Here is a 22,605-nt window from a genome sequence, read left to right as displayed (position 1 = left end):
TACCACATAAATAGATACTTCATAACTACATTTCAAAAGAAAGAAAATGTCAATTTTGTGGAAAATGTGAGTTCATGGTACAAAATGTAACCATGCATAATATTGAAAACCGTACTGATTTGATAGCTTTCATTTGTATATCTGCAAATAAGACACATGCATTTTTTTTGTGAAGCACATTGGAGTTGACCATCAACTCTCAAAGTGTCTGTGCCCTTGTAGAATTTTATATTTTAGAATGACAATGCTGAATCTACAGTGAGGTTACAAATCAGGACATACCTGAGAAATAAGGCACATATCCAACACCCACAGATACACAAGGCAAATTAAAGCTCGAACCAAATAACACAATAACAGACACAGTGAATTGAGAAATGACTGATTATTGCGTATGTGAGAAGGCCTCATTAAAAAAACACAATATGTTATATTGGAACAAACAGTGATATTACGGCAGTAGTACTGATTATTCGGTCTCAGAGCTGCTGCACACGCATATGACCGAGCCACATGCTCTGACTGCATGTTGGCGCAGCCTTTCCTCCTGTCTCACCTCTGTTTGATTGGCTCCCCGGCATCCAAGATCATGTTATCATGCCGAGAACCCCACGAGAGACGGCGGAGGAGCCCCAGAGCAGGATCCAAGTCCGGGCTGTCCCTGTCACCTGCCCCTCCCAGGAGAGAGTCCCAGCCCCAGCGAGCCCACTGCAGTGGAGACAGAGCCTGCCACGCACTCACTGCCATCACCGCTGGCAGACTATACCTCACCACACAACGATGCTACTGTCTGCTACACGGGGTGCAGCTGCTGTTTCGTTCTCCTCTACAAGATCCTGTCTTCAATGACAACTGCCGAATATCACTGTTCAATACAGACTAATACATCACCATCTTTGTTTCCAGTCTGCAATCGCAGTCCTTTGTTCCACTTTTTTTCTACAAATGTAGCCACAACCGTCTGTCTCCCTCCTCCACAGCAGGAAATGATGCCTTCCAATCTAAAGGAAGCTGGCTGCAGAAGCCCACTGCCTGCAAATGGCATATTCTAGCTCTCTCTCTCTCTCTCTCTCTCTCTCTCTCTCTCTCTCTCTCTCTCTCTCTCTCTCTCACCACCGGCAACACCCCCCCCCCCTCCCCGAACTGCTGGGCTTCATCCACATTGGAGAAAAAGTAGTCTACTGCCATTCACTGTAATCTGGTCTGATAAAGCTGAGATGTTGCTGAGACCTTTAGTGCACCTGTATAGATGTGTGACAAATACAAAAATAAATAAAACAAAAGTGTCTTAGTAAGGCGTTGGGCCATCATGTGCCACCAAAACAGCCTCAGTCTCCTCAGTTCTACTGGAGTGATGATGGGACACCATTCTTCCAAATGATATTCCCTCATTTGGTGTTTTGATGATGGTAATGAAGAGCACAGTCTAATACATTGATCTAAAATCCAAAAAAAGAGACTCCACCACCACCACCGTTAGACAAAGCATGCACGTCTGCAAAATTTATTGATCTGACTAATCTATAGGGATTTATCTCAGGTCATGCTGCAGGCATTCATTGACCCTTTGGTGGGGGGTCTGGACATACAGCTCGACTAACAGCTGCTCCCATGTAAGATGTGGGGGGCTGGAAAAAATTTGTCATCAACACAGACAATAGGACAAAGCAAGGCAATGTTTGAGCTGATGCGTACCAGTGGATCACAAAACAGGTTTCTTTAACCAGTGACATCACTGCAGAGATGAAGGTTCTTCTCAGCTCAGCAGTATGTGAGCTGCAGCATCCCAAACAGCAATATCCTCAGTGAGCTGCTATCAGCATTTCACTCTCCAATCCAAACCACTGACCAGAGCACACAAACACTCACAGCAAGCCAGAAGTGTAAAAACAATGTGGCGGTATCTGCTTCATGCATTTTGGATGCATTAACTTAGCAGATGCCTATTACAGAAACCTCTATGATGCATTCATTGCTTTCATGCATGGTGCTCAGATGTGAGATGAGAGGCCAATGGGAGGCGAGTGCATCCCAGCAGGATAAAACAAGACTGCTAAAAGATTCATCTGGCTCATTTTCTGGGAAAGAGGATCACAGACCAGCAGTGACACAGTCGGCACCATTGCAATATGCAAAAAAAAACAAATATCACTAACGATAAACTATCTCTTAATACCAACAGTTAAGAGATCTTGTAGCTATGGAGACAGATTTGCTCTCAGGAGACCTTTGGTCCCCAGTATTAATGACAGCACTTTTAAGTGTGGGTACAGTCAAATCACAAGATACTTCTACATGTGGATCATGATTTTATGGGCATGGAAGTATGTGATTTGGATTTCATGGCATCCGATCAGTTGTAAGCTCCATTAATGTCATGTTTCTCATCTTCTGGTTTATGATCCATTGTGTGGGAGTGAATTGTTTATCATCTATTTATTTGTGGTTACAACTGTTTTATTATTTTGTTGACATTACATTGTGATCCATATTACTTTTAGTTAGAATTTCAGCATGATCAGGTTTCATGGGAAAGAATTCCACCTACAAAGCTTCAACAATTAGTGTCCTCAGTTCCCAAAAGCTTATTGAGTGTTGTTAGAAGGAAAGGTGATGTAATACAGTGGATACCACTGTCCCAGCTTTTTTGAAATGTGTTGCAGGCAGCCATTTCAAAATGAGCAAATATTTGCACAAAAACAATAAAGTTGATCAGTTTGAACATTAAATATCTTGTCTTTGTGGTGAATTCAACTGAATATAGGTTGAAGAGGGTTTGCAAAACATTGTATTCTGTTTTTATTTACATTTCACACAACATCCCAATTTCATTAATTTGGGGTTGTAGTTTGGCACAAGACAAATTTGAAGTAGACACACAAAATCATGGATCTCAGGCAGCTGAATTTGAGCATGATTGTGTTTTATCAAGATCCCTTAAGGACCCCCACACACACACACACACAGTCACCCTTCATTGAACAGAGCATCGATTATCATAATTTATAAATGGCCCCAGCAGTTTTGGATTTTATATTTTATTTGATTTGATTTTGTCAGTATCAGCACGCTCTTCTTCATAGACCCCCTCAAACCAATCAGCTACAAAATAAATACATAAATATCGAGTCTACATAAATTATAAACCTTCTAGCCCTACATTTTGAAATCAAAATGCTAGTATTCTGTTTAACCAAATCGCAATGTGGTAGTGTGGTCAGGTCAGCAACACAGCTGGTTGATTTTTACTTCCAAATACAGTATCAGAAAACAAAACATGTTAGTGAATAGCTAAATGATCTACCAACCAGTGTTGCCACCGTTACTTTGAAAAAGTAATCCAATTACTGATTACTCCTTGAAAAAGTAACTTAGTTATTTTACTGATTACTCAATTGTAAAAGTAACTAAGTTAGATTACTAGTTACTTTTTTAGTTACTTTCCCCAGCTGTTGACAACAACCCTCTGCCACCTCAACATGACAATGATACTTGTTTTGCCAAAACTCACTTTATAGTCACCCTTTCTTGGCTTCAATGAAAATAAATACTTGTTTTATAAAAAGCAAAATAAAGACCTCTTTCTTGACCTCATATTTAACTGTTGACAGCACTGTAACAGTAAAACTTGCAATTTCTAACCTACATTGTTTATAATGTAACTATTAAATTCTTTCTAACATTTTTCTAACATTTAAATTCTCTCTAAACATTTTGCTTGTCGAAATTATTATTATTATAAGTAGTATTAGTAATTGTAGTTTAAAAAAAAAAGGCTTCAAAACTGGGCCTTTAATCTAGGGGTGTTGTGGGGGAGGGTAGCACATCCCTGCCCCAGGCCCCCATTCCATCTGGATTCGCCCCTGCTTTGGCGTTTGAGAACAAAGAATGGATAACATTTATTTATGCAGAAAACATGACCAGATTTACAGGTAAGAAAGTTTTATTGTGTTTTCGCATCATGTGGTCCTCAGAAAGAGAGTTTAGGTGTATTTGAGTGGAAAGTAGTGTTAATTGAGTCACGGAGGATCAGCTGTTTTTAACGAGCAGATACCGGAGCGGTTCAGCTCAGAATTCTAAATAAAGGAGGAAATAAAGCATAAAAATGTCTTTGTAAAGCTCAGTGCAGGTGTGCTGTTGTCGCAGCGCTTTAAGAGGTGAGGACGAGTCCTAGCTGCTGTAGAAAACTGCGGATGAAAAACTCACAGCTCGCTTAAAGTGGGCAGTTCAGTCGAACCCCGACCCCCTGCCCACGGACCACAATGCAAAAATAATACTAACGCACAGTGACTTGGAGAAGTAACTTTAATCTGATTACTGATTTGGAAAGATTAACGCGTTAGATTACTCATTACTAAAAAAAAAGTGGTCAGATTAGATCAGTGTTTTTCAACCTTTTTTGAGCCGCGGCACCCTTTTTATATTTACAAAATCCTGTGGCACACCACCAACCAAAATAATATTATAATGCTATTACCTCTGGTTTTGCGCAAAACCCAATTATTGCAATAGAAAATCGATACCGAAAACACCGCATTTCGAAAATCCTCAAGCATTTTGCGCTCTGATCTCAAGTAGGGCTGTCACGATTAGGAATTTCTTGAGACGATTAATTGTCAGACAAATAATTGCGATTGACGAATATATTGTCTATTTTTTTTTTTCTTTTTTTCCCCTTCTTTATATTCTACTATTGTAGTATAATTACACAACTCTGGAAGAACGTTTGGCTTCTGTGAGTGGAGAAACTGGGAATGGTGCAACATTTTTATTTTTATCTTCATTTTACATACAGTCCCAACTTTTTCTGATTTGTGGTTGTTTCTGTTGCATTTCTGAAATTGTTTCTCCTCATCAGTCACGTTTTGTGCTTAAACACTGCATTAAGCTCAAGATTGAACAAATAAATACCTTTGGAAAATAACAGCTGTTAAAGTTCAGAGTTCTCATCTGCTTTTTGTGATCTGTGCGTCTGAACATTGTTTTTTTTTTTTTGTGGCTCAGTTCATTCATATATTCTCATTTTTTAAATATGTTTTTAAAGATATTTGACCGTTTATTTCATCTCATGATCTCATAAATTCAGCATACGACGCGCACATGGTGTGAACAGGACGGTAACGGCAGAATCACACCTTTAGAGAAAGTTCAGAGGCAGCTTCACGTTTCCGTTTTGTTAACATTCACTCAAGGTTAAAATCCTCTCTCTGCTCGCTGCGCACTGAACGTGTCGCGCCTGCATTCAGGAATCTCCCTCACCCACCCCCTCCCTCACAGTCTGCAGCCTGTTAACTCCGCCCGCGTGCGCACACACACACACACACACACACACACACACACACACACCGACAGCTCCGCATTTTAGACGGCTTTTGAAGAAGACGGCACTGTTTTAATCGGCCGTCAGCCTCCTTGTTATTGTCCCGCCTTAAGACGAGAGCGAGGCTGCAGCACGTTTGACATCAGATTCTGAGTCGTTTTATGCTTTGTGGATAAAATAAATAATGCACGGTAATCGCGAATATAAAAAATAATCGCGAATATGAAAAATACCCACGGCACCCCTGACGATCGATCACGGCACCCCGGTTGAGAATCACTGGATTAGAGTAACGCATTACCGGCATCACTGCTACCAACACATAGCCATTTGAAAGCTGTGGTGCAAATTTCCAGCTGGAAGGGTTTGGGGGGGATGCTCAACATGAGTGTGCAGTGTTATTTTGTGTGAGTGGATGAATTATGCCTGAAAATATTAAAGCAATTAGGTCTGATTTCAGTGCACAGGCCGTAAAGAGGCCATTTTTCATGTGATTGCAAACACTTTACTATAGTTACAGGAGATGAGTCTCACCATATGCTCCTCCACACTGAAAAAAAAAATGATGCACACAAGTGTGACACAAAAGCTAACAAACGCAACTGAGGTTTATACCAATAACAAGGTTTTGTTGAAAAAGGGGTTAAATGTGTTGAAATGCATTATTTTGCTCACTGTATGCTGGATTGCTTCAAATTAAAAAGAAATACATCATCTTTATTCAGTGATGTTCTACGTCAAAGTTTTGAAACCATATAGGAGACATGAAATCATTCTCTGAGCAAACTGTAGTAATACGATATGAAAAAACATGACAGGAAACAAACTTAAGTGGATGAATAAAACTCTATATTAGCAGCCTCATCTTCAGAAGCTGCAGACATGATGGGAGACATAAGCTTGACAGAGAGACGCTGCACTTCACACTTACCAAAATGGCAGAGAATATCACTGAGTGCCTTCTCCCTACACTGGAGGACCATCACGGCTCTTACTGTCTCAGGAGAGCCAACATCATCCTAAAGGACTCATCCCACCATGGTCACTCTCTGTTTGAGCTACTGCCATCAGACAGATGGTACAGGGCCATTAAAGCAAGTACAAATAGATTGAAAAACATTTTCTACCCAAGGTGTTGGAACTATGAATGCCACTATCACCTGCCACACTCTGAATAAATGCAATAATGTTAAATGTGCAATTTCCGCTGTCATACGAGGGCTGTCAAAGTATAGGTCCTTTTTTAATTTTTTCAAAAACTATATCCACAGTTTTTTTACTTACTTTTCTCTCCTTTTTTTGCATATAATTTTGCTTAACTTGCACACCGAACATACCTTTTTCTTTCTGTTACATTTCATGTTTATTTTATTTTAAGTCTAAAAGACCTTGGTTAAGGTTTATTTTTGCACTAAAAAGACTTGCACCTTACTTTATGTTGTACTTGTTACAATGACAATAAAGAATCTGAATCTCTGAATCTTAAACCTGAACAGCTTTCACTGTGCTGGAGGCAGAACCAGCCCCAGAGAAGAGGGAGGACCTGGCTCCCACCACCTGTCACTCTCTGACGTACACAACGCTGACGTCACAGACGGACCTCAATAATTATCTGTTTTTAATAGAAAATAACAAATGTGATGTCGCAATGAAAGACAGGGGAGGAGATGACTGTAAATCAGAGATTGATGGGGAGTTTGGTGAAAAAGAAGGATGGGGAGGTGGATGCTGCTGGTATCCTAGCAGCTGTGTGATTAGTGGTTCAGTTATGCCGCCTGCTGCAGACACATCATCATTCAGTTTAACCCTCTCTTCCCCTTTTCTTTAATTTTATCTATTTTTCTTACTTACAATTTATCAGTACATCTCTCATTCATTCATCCCTTCAAAAGGTTGTCTGTTGGATAAAAAAAATATTAACTGACCTTGCAGGTGACAGAGACTGAATATATTGTATCATTTAACCAGAAAATCCCTCCATGAGGATGTTTTTATATAATCCCTGTGCATTGAATGAAAGCTAAAATGGTTCATAACCAGTTTCGTTTTATATTGCAAGAGTATTAGATCATTGGTTTGGGTTTTAGATTAGCAGATGATTAGAAGAAAGTTTAGAATGTCAGCTTTTATTTCCTGGTATTTCAATCTGGGGCCCCCGTCTTAATGGTGGACACAAAAATGAGTTCTGTAGAGGGTGCAAATGCACCCGGGACATGTTCAAGTGCACATTACTTCTTAAGAGGCAGGACATACTCATGCAAAAACTGACCACAAAGGGACTGGATTTGCTATGTTCATTAGGCATGGGTGTGCTGCAGCCCAAATATAGCACTAACCTATAAGAGTAGCATCCGTCCATCCATTTAAACCAAAGTGTGCCAGAGGAACAGCTACATGGTATAGAGGAGGTGGATGCAAATGGAAGCATTAGTTCTGACCTGTCAGACCACACAGTGGACAGTGGACACCAAAGCTCCCAGAGGGGAAGTAATGCAGCAAAAAAGTGAAGCTTTGCATGTTTTATGAGTGTTTACTCGCCCTCGGTATTGTTGACCTTATTGAACCTTATGTACAGGCCCCAGTGGTTCAAGATGCTGGCGTGTTCTCGGGGTTCAGAACCAATCAACAGGTTGCAGAGCCGTTGCTCATCAAGCACGTTTTGTAGAACAGCCCACCAGCTGATATTAGACAGGTACACTTCACTGAAGTTTTTGAGACAAGTCTTTATTTTTGATGAATTCAAAGAAATTTTATTTGATTCCTCTTCGTGTAATTTCTAGTATACTGCAGATTTTATTTTGCTAGTGTTGTTATTTGTGTGTTGACTGATTGTTTTCATTTTATGTTAATTCTGTGGAGTGTCCTTGCCTCAAGTGAAGGAGTTTAAGTATCTCGGGGTCTTGTTCACGAGTGAGGGACGGATGGAGCGTGAGATCGATAGACGGATCGGTGCAGCATCTGCAGTGATGCGGTCGCTGTATCGGACCGTCGTGGTGAAGAGAGAGCTGAGTAGGGGGGCAAAGCTCTCGATTTACCGATCGATCTATGTTCCGATCCTCACCTATGGTCATGAGATTTGGCTCATGACCGAAAGAACGAGATCGCGAGTACAAGCGGCCGAGATGAGTTTCCTCCGCAGGGTGGCTGGGCACTCCCTTAAGCCCCATTTACACATAGACGGTTTTGTCAGTGGGTAGAACGTAAACCGAAGTACGCGGTAGTTCCGGCTGTTTTCACGGTGGAAAGGGGCGGAGCGTTTCGACGGCGTTTTGACCACCGTACTAGCCACAAATACGCGGATAAAACGCCGCTAAATCCGCCGAATAAAGCGGCGTTTTGACGCCGTAGCATCCGGCACACGTCAGGCAACGGGGGTTAATACCCAGTTCTATCCTTTACAATCGCAGGTTAAGATGCGCGTGAGAACGGCGGTGTTCTGCTGCCACCGATAATGCCCTGTGTACCGCTGGTTTTATCCAGGCAAATCCTGCGTTACTCCAGGAACTTTTGCATATAGGCACCGTCCCCAGAGTATAATAGGCTGAAGCAGCAGGAATACATGCCTCTGTCACTGCAGGGGGAGGGAGATCATACTCAGCCTTTTCTTCTCCTTCCTTTTCCCCTCCTCAACATGTTGCTCCGTCTCCACCACAGGCCTCCCTCTGCTTCTGAACCAGACCTCTTGGTAAGTCCTTGCCGCTGCCAGTTTTCTTTTAGGAGGCATACTGGAGCTTCTCTGCAAAAATATCTGGAGCTGGCCGCGAGTGAGAGGCCTGCATGCAGCGCGCTAGCGTTTTTATACTGACCGCTGCCTATCGGCCGTTTGGAACGCCATACCGGGAGGTGGCGTTTAGAACAGCGTACTGTCCGCTAGCGCTGCCATTTTGTCTGCCTCTCTCGCCGGTTAAAACACCCTTGAGGACGCCGATGTGGGCTCTATCGCCGTTTTACACGCCATTGATTAGGGATACAACGCCGGCCGCCACTTACGGCGGTGTAAACTGTGGCACTACAGGAAGGGGCAGGATGAAACGGCGATTAAAAAGTATCAAACACCTTTGTTCGCATTGTCTCCGTCGTCACGCGAATTCTCCGGGAGTGCTCCCGGAATTATTCGACATGTTGAATAATTTTTTCAACGATTCCTGGTAAAGCCGGGACTAAGCCACGCCCACTAGTGCCGGCATTAACAATGGCGGTTGATCCTTAAGACGGCCAAAAACTCTTCCGGGATGCTTCCGGGAGCTCTTACCATCTATGTGTAAACGGGGCTTTAGAGATAGGGTGAGGAGCTCGGTCACTCGGGAGGAGCTCGGAGTCGAGCCGCTGCTCCTCCACGTCGAAAAGAGTCAGTTGAGGTGGCTCGGGCATCTTTTCCAGATGCCCCCTGGACGCCTCGCTGGAGAGGTGTTCCGGGCACGTCCCATTGGGAGGAGGCCCCAGGGAAGACCCAGGACACGCTGGAGGGACTACATCTCTCGGATGGCTTGGGAATGCCTTGGGGTTCCCCCGGAGGAGCTGGGGGAGGTGTGTGTGGATCGGGAAGTCTGGGCGGCTTTGCCCCCGTGACCCGACTCCGGATAAAGCGGAAGAAAATGGATGGATGGATGAATGGATGGATGGATGTTAATTCTGCTTAAATGGTAAAATACTTTGTGTGTAGTGTACACGCTATTTAAAGAATGATGGCGCTGGGCATAAAAGTGACATCTATGTCGGGTGGAAACTAGAAATGACATTTGCGTTGCACTGTGTGCAACGGAGTGGAAGATCACTTTGCACGGAGTGGAAGATAATGCCCTCAACACAGAACATAGCACTTTTTGTATTAGACCAGGCAGTTTTGTGTGAGCAAAAATATTCAAACATATATATACTGACTGTGCTCTGTGTATGCTTGATACTATCAGATCTTGGAAACTAAGCAGGGTAGGTCCTGGTTAGAACTTGGATTGGAGACCAAGTGTCTTTTCAAATTGTTCAGTAAAAAAAAAACATTTACTAGCTCTGAGGTCTGTCTGTTCTTGGTTTTAGTTCTGGGTTTCACCTCTCAACACTGCAAATGTTTTTGAATAGGATGAGCCAACATGAAGACCTGAGAGCTGTCTATGGAAGAAAAGTAAGCCACTATGAAGCTGGGAAACAAACAAACAAAAAATTGATCATAGGCATTGCACAAACACTACAAAATACAAAAATTTGGAATATCCTGAGGAAGACAGAAACCACTGGTGTTTCAAATGGGTTGGCTGAGGAAAACAACAATAGTTGATGACTGAAATAATGTGAAGAAAAAAATCACAACACTCAAATAATTGACGACTTCCAGGAGGGAAGGGCGGTAACACAATCCACCGCTCAATGCAAGAGTTTTGACTTTTAAGGCTTATCTGTTCCAATACTTTTACTTACTCAAAAATTGGGCAGTCTGATACAAAAAAAGGTACCATGTTCTATGCTGTTGAACACATCTTGATGAAAATACCAAGAAACAAAAGATGACATTCTAAACTGTCTTCTCATATTCATCTTTTTTTATCTTAAACCCTTTGGTTTCAATATATTTGGAGAAGACTGTGTGTAAAAGTGTCATTCTTCTGTTATTTAATTTTTTTCTCCCGCTGTGGTGCTGATAGAAATGTTGCGGCCAGCAGAGGGCGCTCCAGTTCCGACACTGATGAATGAATGTTTACAGGATTACGTCATGAGCACATCACACCCTGTAAAACACTCCATATAAATCCATCTTATTGAGTTCAGCCAGTTTGAACAAAATTAGATCAAAGAGAAGGGATTTTTTTAAAGGAAAAAAAAACAGTTGAAAGTGTTGAATATTGTTTTTCTGTCATGTCTTCAGATTCTACACAGATGTGATTTAGGAGTAAGATTGTTTTGGGAGAAGCATATAAAACTTCCAATTTCTGTGAGTAATTCTTTGATTGAGGGTCAGTCTCTCTCAGGTCAGACAGAAATACTACTTGTTAAGTGATTTATAGAAGATTAGAGACCAAAACAAAAAACAAAAACCTCACACTCACTCATCTTCAACCGCTTGGACCAAAAACGAAGATTTATGAAGTATTTTTTGCTGAATATTGCCAACTTCAGATTTTTTTCCATCCTGGCTTCTTCTTTTTTTTTTCTTTTTTTTTTTTTTGCTTCTTTTAAAAAATAAAAATAATAATAATTATTATTATTATTAGACCATCTCACTTCTGAACATATGTTCCGCCTCTGCTGAGTCTAAAGGCCCAGCCCAGTGTCACAGACTGAACGGTCCCCCCTAAAAATCGGTCCGCCTGCCTTCACTGTGCATGAGTCATTTGTTTATGTTTATTTGAAATGGGACAGTGCATATTAATGAACATAATTACATGTAAATATGCCGGATTATAGCAGGATGCTAATTTCCATCCGTAGTACCAGTAACATAGAAATAGTCTAAGACCACACAACATACCAAAATAAATTAATCATGACAGAAAAACAATTCAAACAGAATATACATACAAATATTTACAAATTCAAAGTAGCAATAATTGATAGTTAATAAGCAGCCGACAGTTGGAGGAACCAAAAAAGTTTTATGATGGGTGTTGAGGTGCAAAAGTACTGTATTAAAGTGACAAGTGCAAAGTGCTTCAGTGTCTGGTTGAATTGCGCATTACAGTACTAGGTTGTATTGCACGTTGCCCAATACACTCATTTGCACATGCACAAGTGTAAATATTGCACAGGGTGTCATACACAAGTTAATTGTGTAAAGACTACTAAACTGTTTAATAATATAAAGTACACAAGGGCATTGTGTACATATAACTGAAAAGAAAAAAAAATGGTGCCTCCACAGTTGAATTGTTTTTAGGCTACAGATGGTTGCATGAAAATTCAGTAAGGTATATCTTATATATTATATTACAATTCTAAGGTGAAACTATGCCAGTAAAATAGGAGAGTAGAAAAGAGTAGAGTAGAGCCACTTAGGTGCCTGGTCTTGAGAACCAGGGATGGCATGTCTGATTTGCAGTAACCAAGCTTTCAATTGTCCTTTGAAGGTACTGAAAGTGGTGCTCTCCCTGACTGTGACTGTTCCAAGCTTGCCCACCTTTTATGGATAACACGTTCTGACCAAAGGTGGTCCTTCTATGAGTAATCTCACAGTCGCCTCTTGTGTCAGATTTTGTACCCTGTGAAACTTTTTATGTGTATGAATTCATTAACAAGAGTTGGTACTGGTTCATCTAAACATTTATATATGAAGCAGGCATATTTAAATACCTTCAGATTCTCAAAGTCTAGAAACCTATGCTTTTCCAGAACCTTACAGTGATGATAAGAATTAAGATTGTCTATTATATATCTTAACTGCTCTTTTATACAGCTGCTCTATGGATTTTAATATCGAGGTGGCTCAAATGCCCAGTTAGTGAGTGAAACAGTAGTCAATATGTGAGAAAACCATGCAAAAGAGATAAGTTCTGGGACCACAGCAGCTCGTCTGAAACAGAGTCTCTTCACCCAAAGCAATCAAAAGGAATAATGTGATTATAAACCATCTGATGACAAGGTAAAACCTCTTAAATCATTCTAAAGTCATTTTTAAGCAGAAATTAAGCCATTTTAAGCAGAAAAGAGGTGGAACTCTGTAACACTTTGAAATGACTGACGCGCAGTGAACACATCAACTAGCAGTTCATGTAGCTGCGGCGCTCTGATCGCTTCCTCCGTCTCTTTTATGATGAAATAATGCTGAATTTGTGTGAAAATGATTGTTGTACAAAAGCTTTAGCTATCTGTCGCTGAGATAGATGATGACTGGAGTGCAGTTTGAACCAAAAACGAGGCGATAATCCATGAACCGCGGCTGACGCATGCACAGTGAAGGCAGGGCGGACCGATTTTTTTAAGGGGGGCCAATTTGTGGGGGGGGCTGTTCGGTCTGTGACACCGGTCTCACATTTTTGCAGACCAAGAATTGAGACGCAGTGCATACACACTCTGAGGCATTTTGTGGGACCAACAATATCAAATAATAATAATAAAATTATTTAGATTTTTGTTGAAAAATATAAATACATTTTTGTAATAACATCAATAACGGTCAAAAACAATAACAAGGGCCAAAAATTAAACACATGGTTTCTGGTAGAGCCTTTTCATCAACTGGATCTGGCTGGGAACAGTTTAGGCTGTCATCACTAAATTTCACAGCTGACAGTTATATTTCCAGAGATACTGAATTCACTTGCATTGTGAGGGAACATCAGCAACAACGTTTTAGTCATGTGGTGTGTTTCTCTGGGGATGATCCAGCGTGCAGGTGCATCAGTGTTGAACCCTTGGCTTTGTTTCACATGCATGAGGCAGATGGAAGATTAATACCAGTACTGGGAGGTGGGGATGGACCAGATTTCTATCTGGGCGGTTACCATTCAGGACCCATGGTAGTTACATACAATAGTGTGGTGGATGCAGCAATGTGGTGTGTGTTTTAGGAACCTGACCTCATACTGAATCCTAAAAATGGCCTCCCAGCTTCTTTTTAACAAGTTAAAATAAAATTTAAAACAATTATACTGATGACCAAAATGAATCCAAAATATTGACAGTTTATTGCCAAACAGCATATAAATAGAATTTGGACAAAATGAGACATGGACCACCCCTTTCAGAAAATTAAATACTGTGGGAGAATGTTTGTCATCTTAAAAAATAATGAAAATAAATGGCCTTTTTCTCTCTCATCTCCACTGAGAATGATCTCAACTTTTATCTGCTTTAAAAAAAAAACGTCAGTCCAGATCCATGTTCAGAACAAAGAAGCCACAGAGACAAAAGGCTTGCAGACGAAAATAATCTCTGGCTGTAATACCTCATCTCTCCTAATCTGAGACTTTGACTGCAAGCAGATGGCACCTTAAAAAGCAGGATGAGGTTATGTTGTCACTACTCTGATCATTAAATCACACCACAGGCTCTTTAGTAACACAGTCTGCACACATATCAGAGCTGCACACTGCACCTAAATAAAGTGCATCTGATGAACCTTCACCTGCACTCCGACCTTTGACTTTAGCACCTTCAGGTGCACACACAATGCATAAATGTCATTTCATTTCCCATCTCGTGCTCCTCTGTCTCTGCTCAGGTCCTTGCTCTCTCGTGCAGTATAGTGTGTCTGAGATATAAATAAAGCGCAGCAAACTGGAGCACTATCGCTCACTTTCTCATCCACTGATTCCTGAGTTATCTTCTTCCAGCCCCACCAACAGTGTTCTGTTTCAACACAGCAGCTACCACGACAGCCGTGTCCTCCTTTACACAACAAAACATCACCCTGCCGAGCACCCCGGGAGCACTAACGCATTCTGATCCCACACATGTTCCAGTTTCAGCAACATTATATTTGATCAACTGTCTGTACAGTGCCTCTAGAAGCGTAATGCTCGTGTATGTGACAAATGTAAGTAGCAGTGACTCAAACCAAACTGTTATACAGCCTGGAAGCTTTTATGGCAAATTTATAACAGTGTGCACGAAAAGAAGAAAATCAATTGGAAACTTCAAGCGAATGAGGCAGAAAACACGCCAAGGAGGCGTGGTGACGGTGACATCAGCAGCTGTTTACACACACAACATGACTGACAGGTGAGTGCAATATACATAATAAAACAAACCCAAGCCCGTGCTGAGCCTTTCCAGGAGGTCACACCAGTAAACAGAAGCAGTTCGACCAAAAATTCTACCCGTAGATTATAGTTTATGTTCCCTGCGAGCACGAAGGAGCGCTCAGCCACACTCACATGTGTTCCTGAAGGGGACAGGGGGTCTGTCCTTGCTCCATGGACTCGTTGGCTCCCATCGTCAGCTACCTCAGCCCCCTGCCCTCCCCTGGTGGCTCCTGCTCCCCGGCCCCCCACCTCCACATGCACCTGCAGCTTCAACCCCCTTCTCCCGTCGCGGCGATCCTTGCAGTTTGTGTTTAAGGCACGCTGAGTTTCCTGTGCTGCAGTGCAGAAGACAACAGAGTCCCGTTCACATCAGGAGCAAAGCAGCAGATGAATAGTGAGAGCTTCTCACATTACGCAAAGCATCCCCACTGCTCTTCTCCTCCGTAGGTACTCCTCACTGACAAATAAGGCAGCAAGAGCAGGACGAATCTCAGAAAATAATCCAGAAGAAATGTGATGGAATAGAAATGGCTCTCCCTCTTATCATCTTGCATGAGGCGCCTGTTTGGTTGCTGATACCTCTGAGCTGTGTTGCTGCTCTGCCTCCTCCCCTCCGCTCTCCTCCACTCTCTCCCCAGTCTCCTGTGCCTTTAAGAAGACAAGCTGTTTTTTCTAGTCCACTACCGAGACTATGCACAGGAACCAAACAATAGCAGACCCCCAAACCACACTGAATCACAGACGCTTGATCCATCAGCCTCCCCTTCTTCCTCCCTCCCACAACACCTCTACCTCTTTCTCCTGCTACGATCCCCCTCTCTCACCCACTGAGTTGTGTAGCCAATATCAGTCAGTTTCTGACTCCTTTTTTCCACACACAATGGAAGCTTCCGGCAGCTAGCGCAGCCAACCAGAGTGCTGCAAGAGGTAAACAATAGACTCTGAGAAACTAGGATGTATACGCGCCTTTGCATTTTCCCCCTCCAGCCCTGCTCATGTGCAAACACACACAAACAAAAGCGGTAAAACAAGATATAAAATCAACAAAAAGGTTTTCCCTCAAGCAGGCAATAACTAAGAAAACATGCAATACAAACAAACCGTTACAGGACTTAAAATGATGACATGATGTGATCCTATTTTTACTATGGATGATATCTATGGGTTGGCACGGACTTTAGACCGATTGCCCTCTGGTGGCCATTTTTGGCCGATGAAAACACCACCAAGCTCAATACAAATACATGTAATTTCATCACTTTTCAAAGGGGTCAGAGTCACCAATAAAGTCAATTTAATGTGCAATGGTTCATTTCAGGTAAGTTTGGTTTATAAATCTCATCGTTCCTGGGAATGAGCGCTATCAGCTGACTGTTAGAAGCAAGATAGAGACCAAACAAAACCAGCTGATTGTTTTTTTCATCGGGCGGACAGTCACCCAACAGTCGTACGAATTCTCGCCTTCAGATTCACCACTTCGCGCGCACTCATAATTCCACAGATGGTCTTCGAACCATTAGCTTCTCAGCCAAGCACATACAGTACACCAAACATGAGGAAATTCAAGTTTTAACAGATGTGCGTTCAAGTTTCGGGAGATATTTTTTCAGTATTCATGTTTTGCAAATCATGGTTTGTGGATAATTCATAATTTGCAGCTGATTCACATTTTGGGGGGTTAACATGCATCACAAAACCTACCTCTATGAGCAAATTTCCTTCTTTTCAGACCAGTTATTTTGGGTGTATCACTAAAAAAATGACCACCTTTTGTGTCCACCATCGCTTTCTTCTTTACCAGAAACTGTTGCGTGCTGATTTTTGTGGCAAAATCTGTAGAGCATTGTGGGAAAATTTCGATGCATTTAAGGAGATGTGAAGCCACTGGATGTACATCTTGATCATCATCTGGTATTGGCATCTTGGGAATCTCCATGTTTATGTTAAAACATATTAAAATTTCACATCTTTAGGTATGTTTTTCAGGGTTTTCTGCAAAAAAAACAAAAAAAAAACACAAAACAACCAAAGCTAAATTCACATTGTAAAAGTTAACCATTAGCCTCAGCTAAATGGCTAGTGTTACCACGGTTAGCATTTCATATAGCACATTAGCAGCTATTGAAGCTAACTTTTAGGTTAGCTGTGCTCACCACCGTCTTTGTTTTGATGACAAGGCTGAGACAAACGGTGTCTGAAGTGAATTGTGCTTCGTGTCGACTCTCAGCAGGCTGAACCGATGATCTAATTTACTGCCACTTACATCAAACCTTTTATTACACAGAAAGGCTGGAAGAGCAATAATCAGATTATGCTGTAGATTCTAATTTATCTCCAGCTACATGTGACAGACACCAAAAGTGTCCCCTCAAATGGAAATAAAAGAAGGACTATGTTATACAAATCCCCATTGATTGTCAGGAGGAGATAGCGATGAGAAATATGAGTGGAATAAATCTATTCTACGCTCATGGGAAAGCGGGAGAATGAGGACATCACACAATAGCAGCTGCAGCCTGCAGCAGTTGGAGTCCCACAAACCAGCTTCACGCAGGTATCCGGTAACGTCCTCGGTCCAACATCAGCTAAAGTGAAATTGATGTTCTACGTTTTCACTACAAAATGTGGGAACCCAAAATCACTGCGCCTGGTCAGCACGCAGCACCACGTTTGAAAAGGGAAATGTTTTCATGTAAACGTGAAGTCCATTAGCTGGAGTTTATGAGGGATATCGATGTGATTCTATTCTCAGATGTGGCTTTTAGTCATCGTTTCACAGCCTGAGGGGACGAGTAAAAACACTGCTCACTAACCTGCAAAAAACTGCTGTAAGAAAAATATTGACTGAAGCCAGGACTGTTCCAAAGCTACAGGGAATCAAATGTGTGAAGATAAGGTTTCTATTGTGCTACTGTAACTTACACTGGAAAAAATAAATCCAGACGTACACAGCTAACATTAACATCCTGTCTTTGTTGGTACGTTACGAGTGTGGCCCTGAACAGAAATGAACAAATTAAAAATTCAACAAATTCAAGCACTCCAAGACCAGGCTGTGGCAGGTTTTCCTAAAAGATTCATAACTGTGCTCCAGAAGAAACAAGGTCACCACGTCAAAGTTACAGCCTGCAAGAGGATTTTAGTGTCTGTGTTCAACTTAGAGTGTGCAGATTCAAGCTAAGTGGAAAGGTTGTTAACCCTTTAATGGTGCACTCAATCATTTGGTAGAGCATGTACTGATATCTTGTACATTTTATTGAAAAATGTGAGGATATTAAGGGGTTAATTCCACTTATGGAAGAAAATAAAAATATGCCCTCTGTGCATGATGACACAACTTCTCATTTAGCTGCAAAAAGACAATATAAACGTGCTCGGGATTTTTTTTTTTTTTTTTATCTATATGAGTACTTCAAGGAAATACTGTAGCTTTGCCCTTTATCATAGTTACAGTATCGAAAAGCTCCACATTTGATATGTTTGAATTTAAATGAGAAAGCTGATGCAAGCCTTACACAGTCTGCGCACAGGGATGTATCCATGTACAATAGTTCATGTTACCAGTCAATCACAAACATTTTGGTGATCAACACAAACTTTGGATCATCTCTCGAGCTGATAAATACAAACTTTGGATCATCTCTCTAACCCTATCGGTTCCAGAGATATAGCAGAATATATGTTTCTGCAATTTGTTTTTGCTGACCTTCACCCTGATCTTTGCCTCATCCTCTTCAAAAATTAATAATCTCAAAATATCTGCACAAGTAATATTCCCATCATGTTTTTAGATTTTATATATATAAATACGAGGTCTATTAGATAAGAAACCGACACTTTTATTTTTTTTTTAACTATATGGATTTGAATGACGTGCGATTACACCAATCATGCTTGAACCCTCATGCGCATGCGTGAGTTTTTTCACGCGTGTCGGTGACGTCATTTCCCTGTGGGCAGGCCTTGAGTGAGATGTGGTCCAGCCCTCTCGGCTGAATTCCTTTGTTTCACACGCCGTCGTCAACCTGTTTCGACCTGAAAACATCCTAATTTAAGGCTTAATTCACCCAGGACGTCGTGAGAGAACAGAGAAGATTCAGAAGAGGCCGGCATGAGGACTTTATGCGGACATTCCACTGTTTAAGGACATTTTTAATGAAAGACGTGCGCAGCAATTCGCCGAGTCGTTTCCGTGACGACTCGGCGAATCTGTGTGCGCCGCGACAGGAAAAACACCTCCGTGTTGAAAACCATTTGTAAAATTCAGGCAGCTTTTGATGGCTTTCAACAAGTGAGTAACTGAGAAATTGTTTAACAGCTTGGGCATGTTCCAACTTGCCCGTTAAGGTTTCCAACGGAGGTGTTTTTCCTGTGGCGACCCCCCACGGTCGGGTCCGGCCCGACATGCGACTCTGCCCGCACGTTCTTCATTACAAAATGTCCGTTAACAATGGAATGTCCGAATAAACTCCTCATGCCGACTTCTTCTGAAAGTTCTCTGTTCTCTCACGACTTACTGGGTCAACAGAGCCTGAAATGTGGAAGCTTTCAACTTGAAACGGTGAGACGCTACCGCCTCGAAGCGCAGATTGCCGTCAGGCGCTGTGGGCCGTCCTTAAAGCGACACTACCAGACCAAAATCTCTCATCAGCCGTTAAAATTTTTACCAAAAACCAGCTGAATTTATCGAATGGTGTCCACTCAGTTGTGCCTTACAGTTTTGAAAAAACTTTGATCAAACAAAGCAGCAGTCTCTGAGCCATTCCTAAACAATGAAAAAATCGACGAGAGGGTGGGCCACTCCTCACTCAAAGACTGCCCACAGGCGAATGACGTAACCGACAGGCGTGAAAAACTCTCGCCATGCCCACGAGGGTTCAAGCATGTCTGATGTATCACACATGATTCAAATCCATATGGTTTTTGAAAAAAATAATAAGGTCGGATACTTTTCTAACAGACCTCGTATACAGTAGTGTTCAGAATAGTAGTAGTGCTATGTGACTAAAAAGATTAATCCAGGTTTTGAGTTTATTTCTTATTGTTACATGGGAAACAAGGTACCAGTAGATTCAGTATATTCTCACAAATCCAACAAGACCAAGCATTCATGATATGCACACTCTTAAGGCTATGAAATTGGACTATTAGTAAAAAAAAGTAGAAAAGGGGGTGTTCACAATAATAGTAGCATCTGTTGTTGATGCTACAAACTCAAAACTATTATGTTCAAACTGCTTTTTTAGCGATCCTTTGAATCACTAAACTAGTATTTCGTTGTATAACCACAGTTTTTCATGATTTCTTCACATCTGCGAGGCATTAATTTTGTTGGTTTGGAACTAAGATTTTGCTCATTTACTAGTGTGCTTGGGGTCATTGTCTTGTTGAAACACCAATTTCAAGGGCATGTCCTCTTCAGCATAAGGCAACATGACCTCTTCAAGTATTTTGACATATCCAAAATGATCCATGATACGTGGTATGCGATATATAGGCCCAACACCATAGTAGGAGAAACATGCCCATATCACTGTGAACTGTGGCTTGAATTCAGAGTTTGGGGGCCGTCTCACAAACTGTCTGCGGCCCTTGGACCCAAAAAGAACAATTTTACTCTCATCAGTCACAAAATATTCCTCCATTTCTCTTAGGCCAGTTGATGTGTTCTTTGGCAAATTGTAACCTCTTCTGCACATGTCTTTTATTTAACAGAGGGGACGTTGCGGGGGATTCTTGCAAATAAATTAGCTTCACACAGGCGTCTTCTAACTGTCACAGCACTTACAGGTAACTCCAGACTGTCTTTGATCAATCCTGGAGCTGATCAATGGGTGAGCCTTTGCCATTCTGGTTATTCTTTCTATCCATTTTGATGGATGTTTCCGTTTTCCTTTCTTCCACGCATCTCTTTTTTTCTTTTTTTTTTTTCCATTTTAAAGCATTGGAGATCATTGTAGATGAACAGCCTATAAATTTTGCACCTGCATATAAGTTTTCCCCTCTCCAATCAACTTTTTAATCAAACTGCACTGTTCTTCTGAACAATGTCTTGAACGTCCCATTTTCCTCAGGCTTTCAAAGAGAAAAGCATGTCAACAGTGCTGGCTTCATCCTTAAATAGAGGACACCTGATTCACACCTGTTTGTTCCACAAAATTGACGAACTCACTGACTGAATGCCACACTACTATTATTGTGAACACCCCCTTTTCTACTTTTTTTTTACTAATAGCCCAATTTCATAGCCTTAAGAGTGTGCATATCATGAATGCTTGGTCATGTTGGATTTGTGATAATCTACTGAATCTACTGGTACCTTGTTTCCCATGTAACAATAAGGAATATACTAAAAACCTGGATTAATCTTTTTAGTCACATAGCACTACTATTATTCCGAACACTACTGTATATGTGTGTGTGTGTGTGTGTGTGTGTGGTGTGTGTGTGTGTGTGTGGTGTGTGTGTGTGTGTGTGTGTGTGTGTGTGTGTGTGTGTGTGTGTGTGTGTGTGTGTGTGTGTGTGGAGCGCCTAAATAGATCCTTATCATGTGGTGGGTGGTTTGTGTGTCACGTGATATGGATTATTCACACCATATGCCATTGTGTTCCATTTACCATGCAATTTTGGTGCTATATATTTTGTGCTATCACACTGCGACCACCGCACACTCACACTAGCAGCAATGACACTTAGCTTTAAAAAAAACATGGCGGGGTTTGTTTTAATGATGGTGCTCATTCTTGTAACATACACACACACACAAAAATAACAACAACAAATTGAGTACATTGTAAGCTGTATATAGGCATTTGCATTATTCGCTGGGATGTCTCTACCTGAAGTACAATCGCTGTCAGATTAAGAGCTCTACAAGGTTATGTTGCGATTTTTCTCTGGACTGAGCAAAGTAGATGACAGTCTGTACACGAAGAAGTCAATGCATGGCATCAGGTACAGACTGCATCATCAGGATTGTTCAGCAAACAAATAATGAATGTTTTTTTCATTCATGCAATGGTAAGAATATTTCATGATGTGAAAGAATGAAAGATGTGATGAAATGTTCCATCTTCCACATTTTAACATCATGAAATATTCTTACCATTGCACTCATAAACATTCCCTATTTGAAATATATATATATATATATATATATATATATATATATATATATATATATATATATATATATACACTCAACAAAAATATAAACGCAACACTTTTGGTTTTGCTCCCATTTTGTATGAGATGAACTCAAAGATCTAAAACTTTTTCCACATACACAATATCACCATTTCCCTCAATATTGTTCACAAACCAGTCTAAATCTGTGATAGTGAGCACTTCTCCTTTGCTGAGATAATCCATCCCACCTCACAGGTGTGCCATATCAAGATGCTGATTAGACACCATGATTAGTGCACAGGTGTGCCTTAGACTGCCCACAATAAAAGGCCACTCTGAAAGGTGCAGTTTTGTTTTATTGGGGGGGGATACCAGTCAGTATCTGGTGTGACCACCATTTGCCTCATGCAGTGCAACACATCTCCTTCGCATAGAGTTGATCAGGTTGTCAATTGTGGCCTGTGGAATGTTGGTCCACTCCTCTTC

At 41.3% G+C, this 22,605-nt stretch overlaps 1 protein-coding gene across 9 annotated transcripts in view; it reads right to left on the bottom strand.

Moving 5' to 3' along the window:
- tacc2 (transforming, acidic coiled-coil containing protein 2) overlaps window positions 1-15,602 on the bottom strand; it is a 62,834-nt gene extending 47,232 nt beyond the window's left edge. For 3 of the 9 annotated variants that reach the window (XM_034185326.1, XM_034185331.1, XM_034185333.1), the window contains exon 1: window positions 557-1,009. In XM_034185326.1, coding sequence (XP_034041217.1) covers window positions 557-747 — 191 coding nt within the window. In that variant the 5' untranslated portion in view covers window positions 748-1,009. Of the gene's footprint in view, window positions 1-556; window positions 1,076-15,123 lie in introns of those variants that run through there. The other 6 variants (XM_034185330.1, XM_034185334.1, XM_034185332.1 and 3 more) reach the window with 5 other exon arrangements.
- Between the last annotated feature and the right edge of the window lie 7,003 nt (window positions 15,603-22,605).

This window comes from Thalassophryne amazonica, chromosome 13 (genome assembly GCF_902500255.1).
Source record: "Thalassophryne amazonica chromosome 13, fThaAma1.1, whole genome shotgun sequence".
NCBI classification, from domain to species: Eukaryota; Metazoa; Chordata; class Actinopteri; order Batrachoidiformes; family Batrachoididae; genus Thalassophryne; species Thalassophryne amazonica.
The sequence above is the reverse complement of the archived record's forward strand: the minus strand, read 5'-3'. Positions and strand labels throughout refer to the sequence as shown.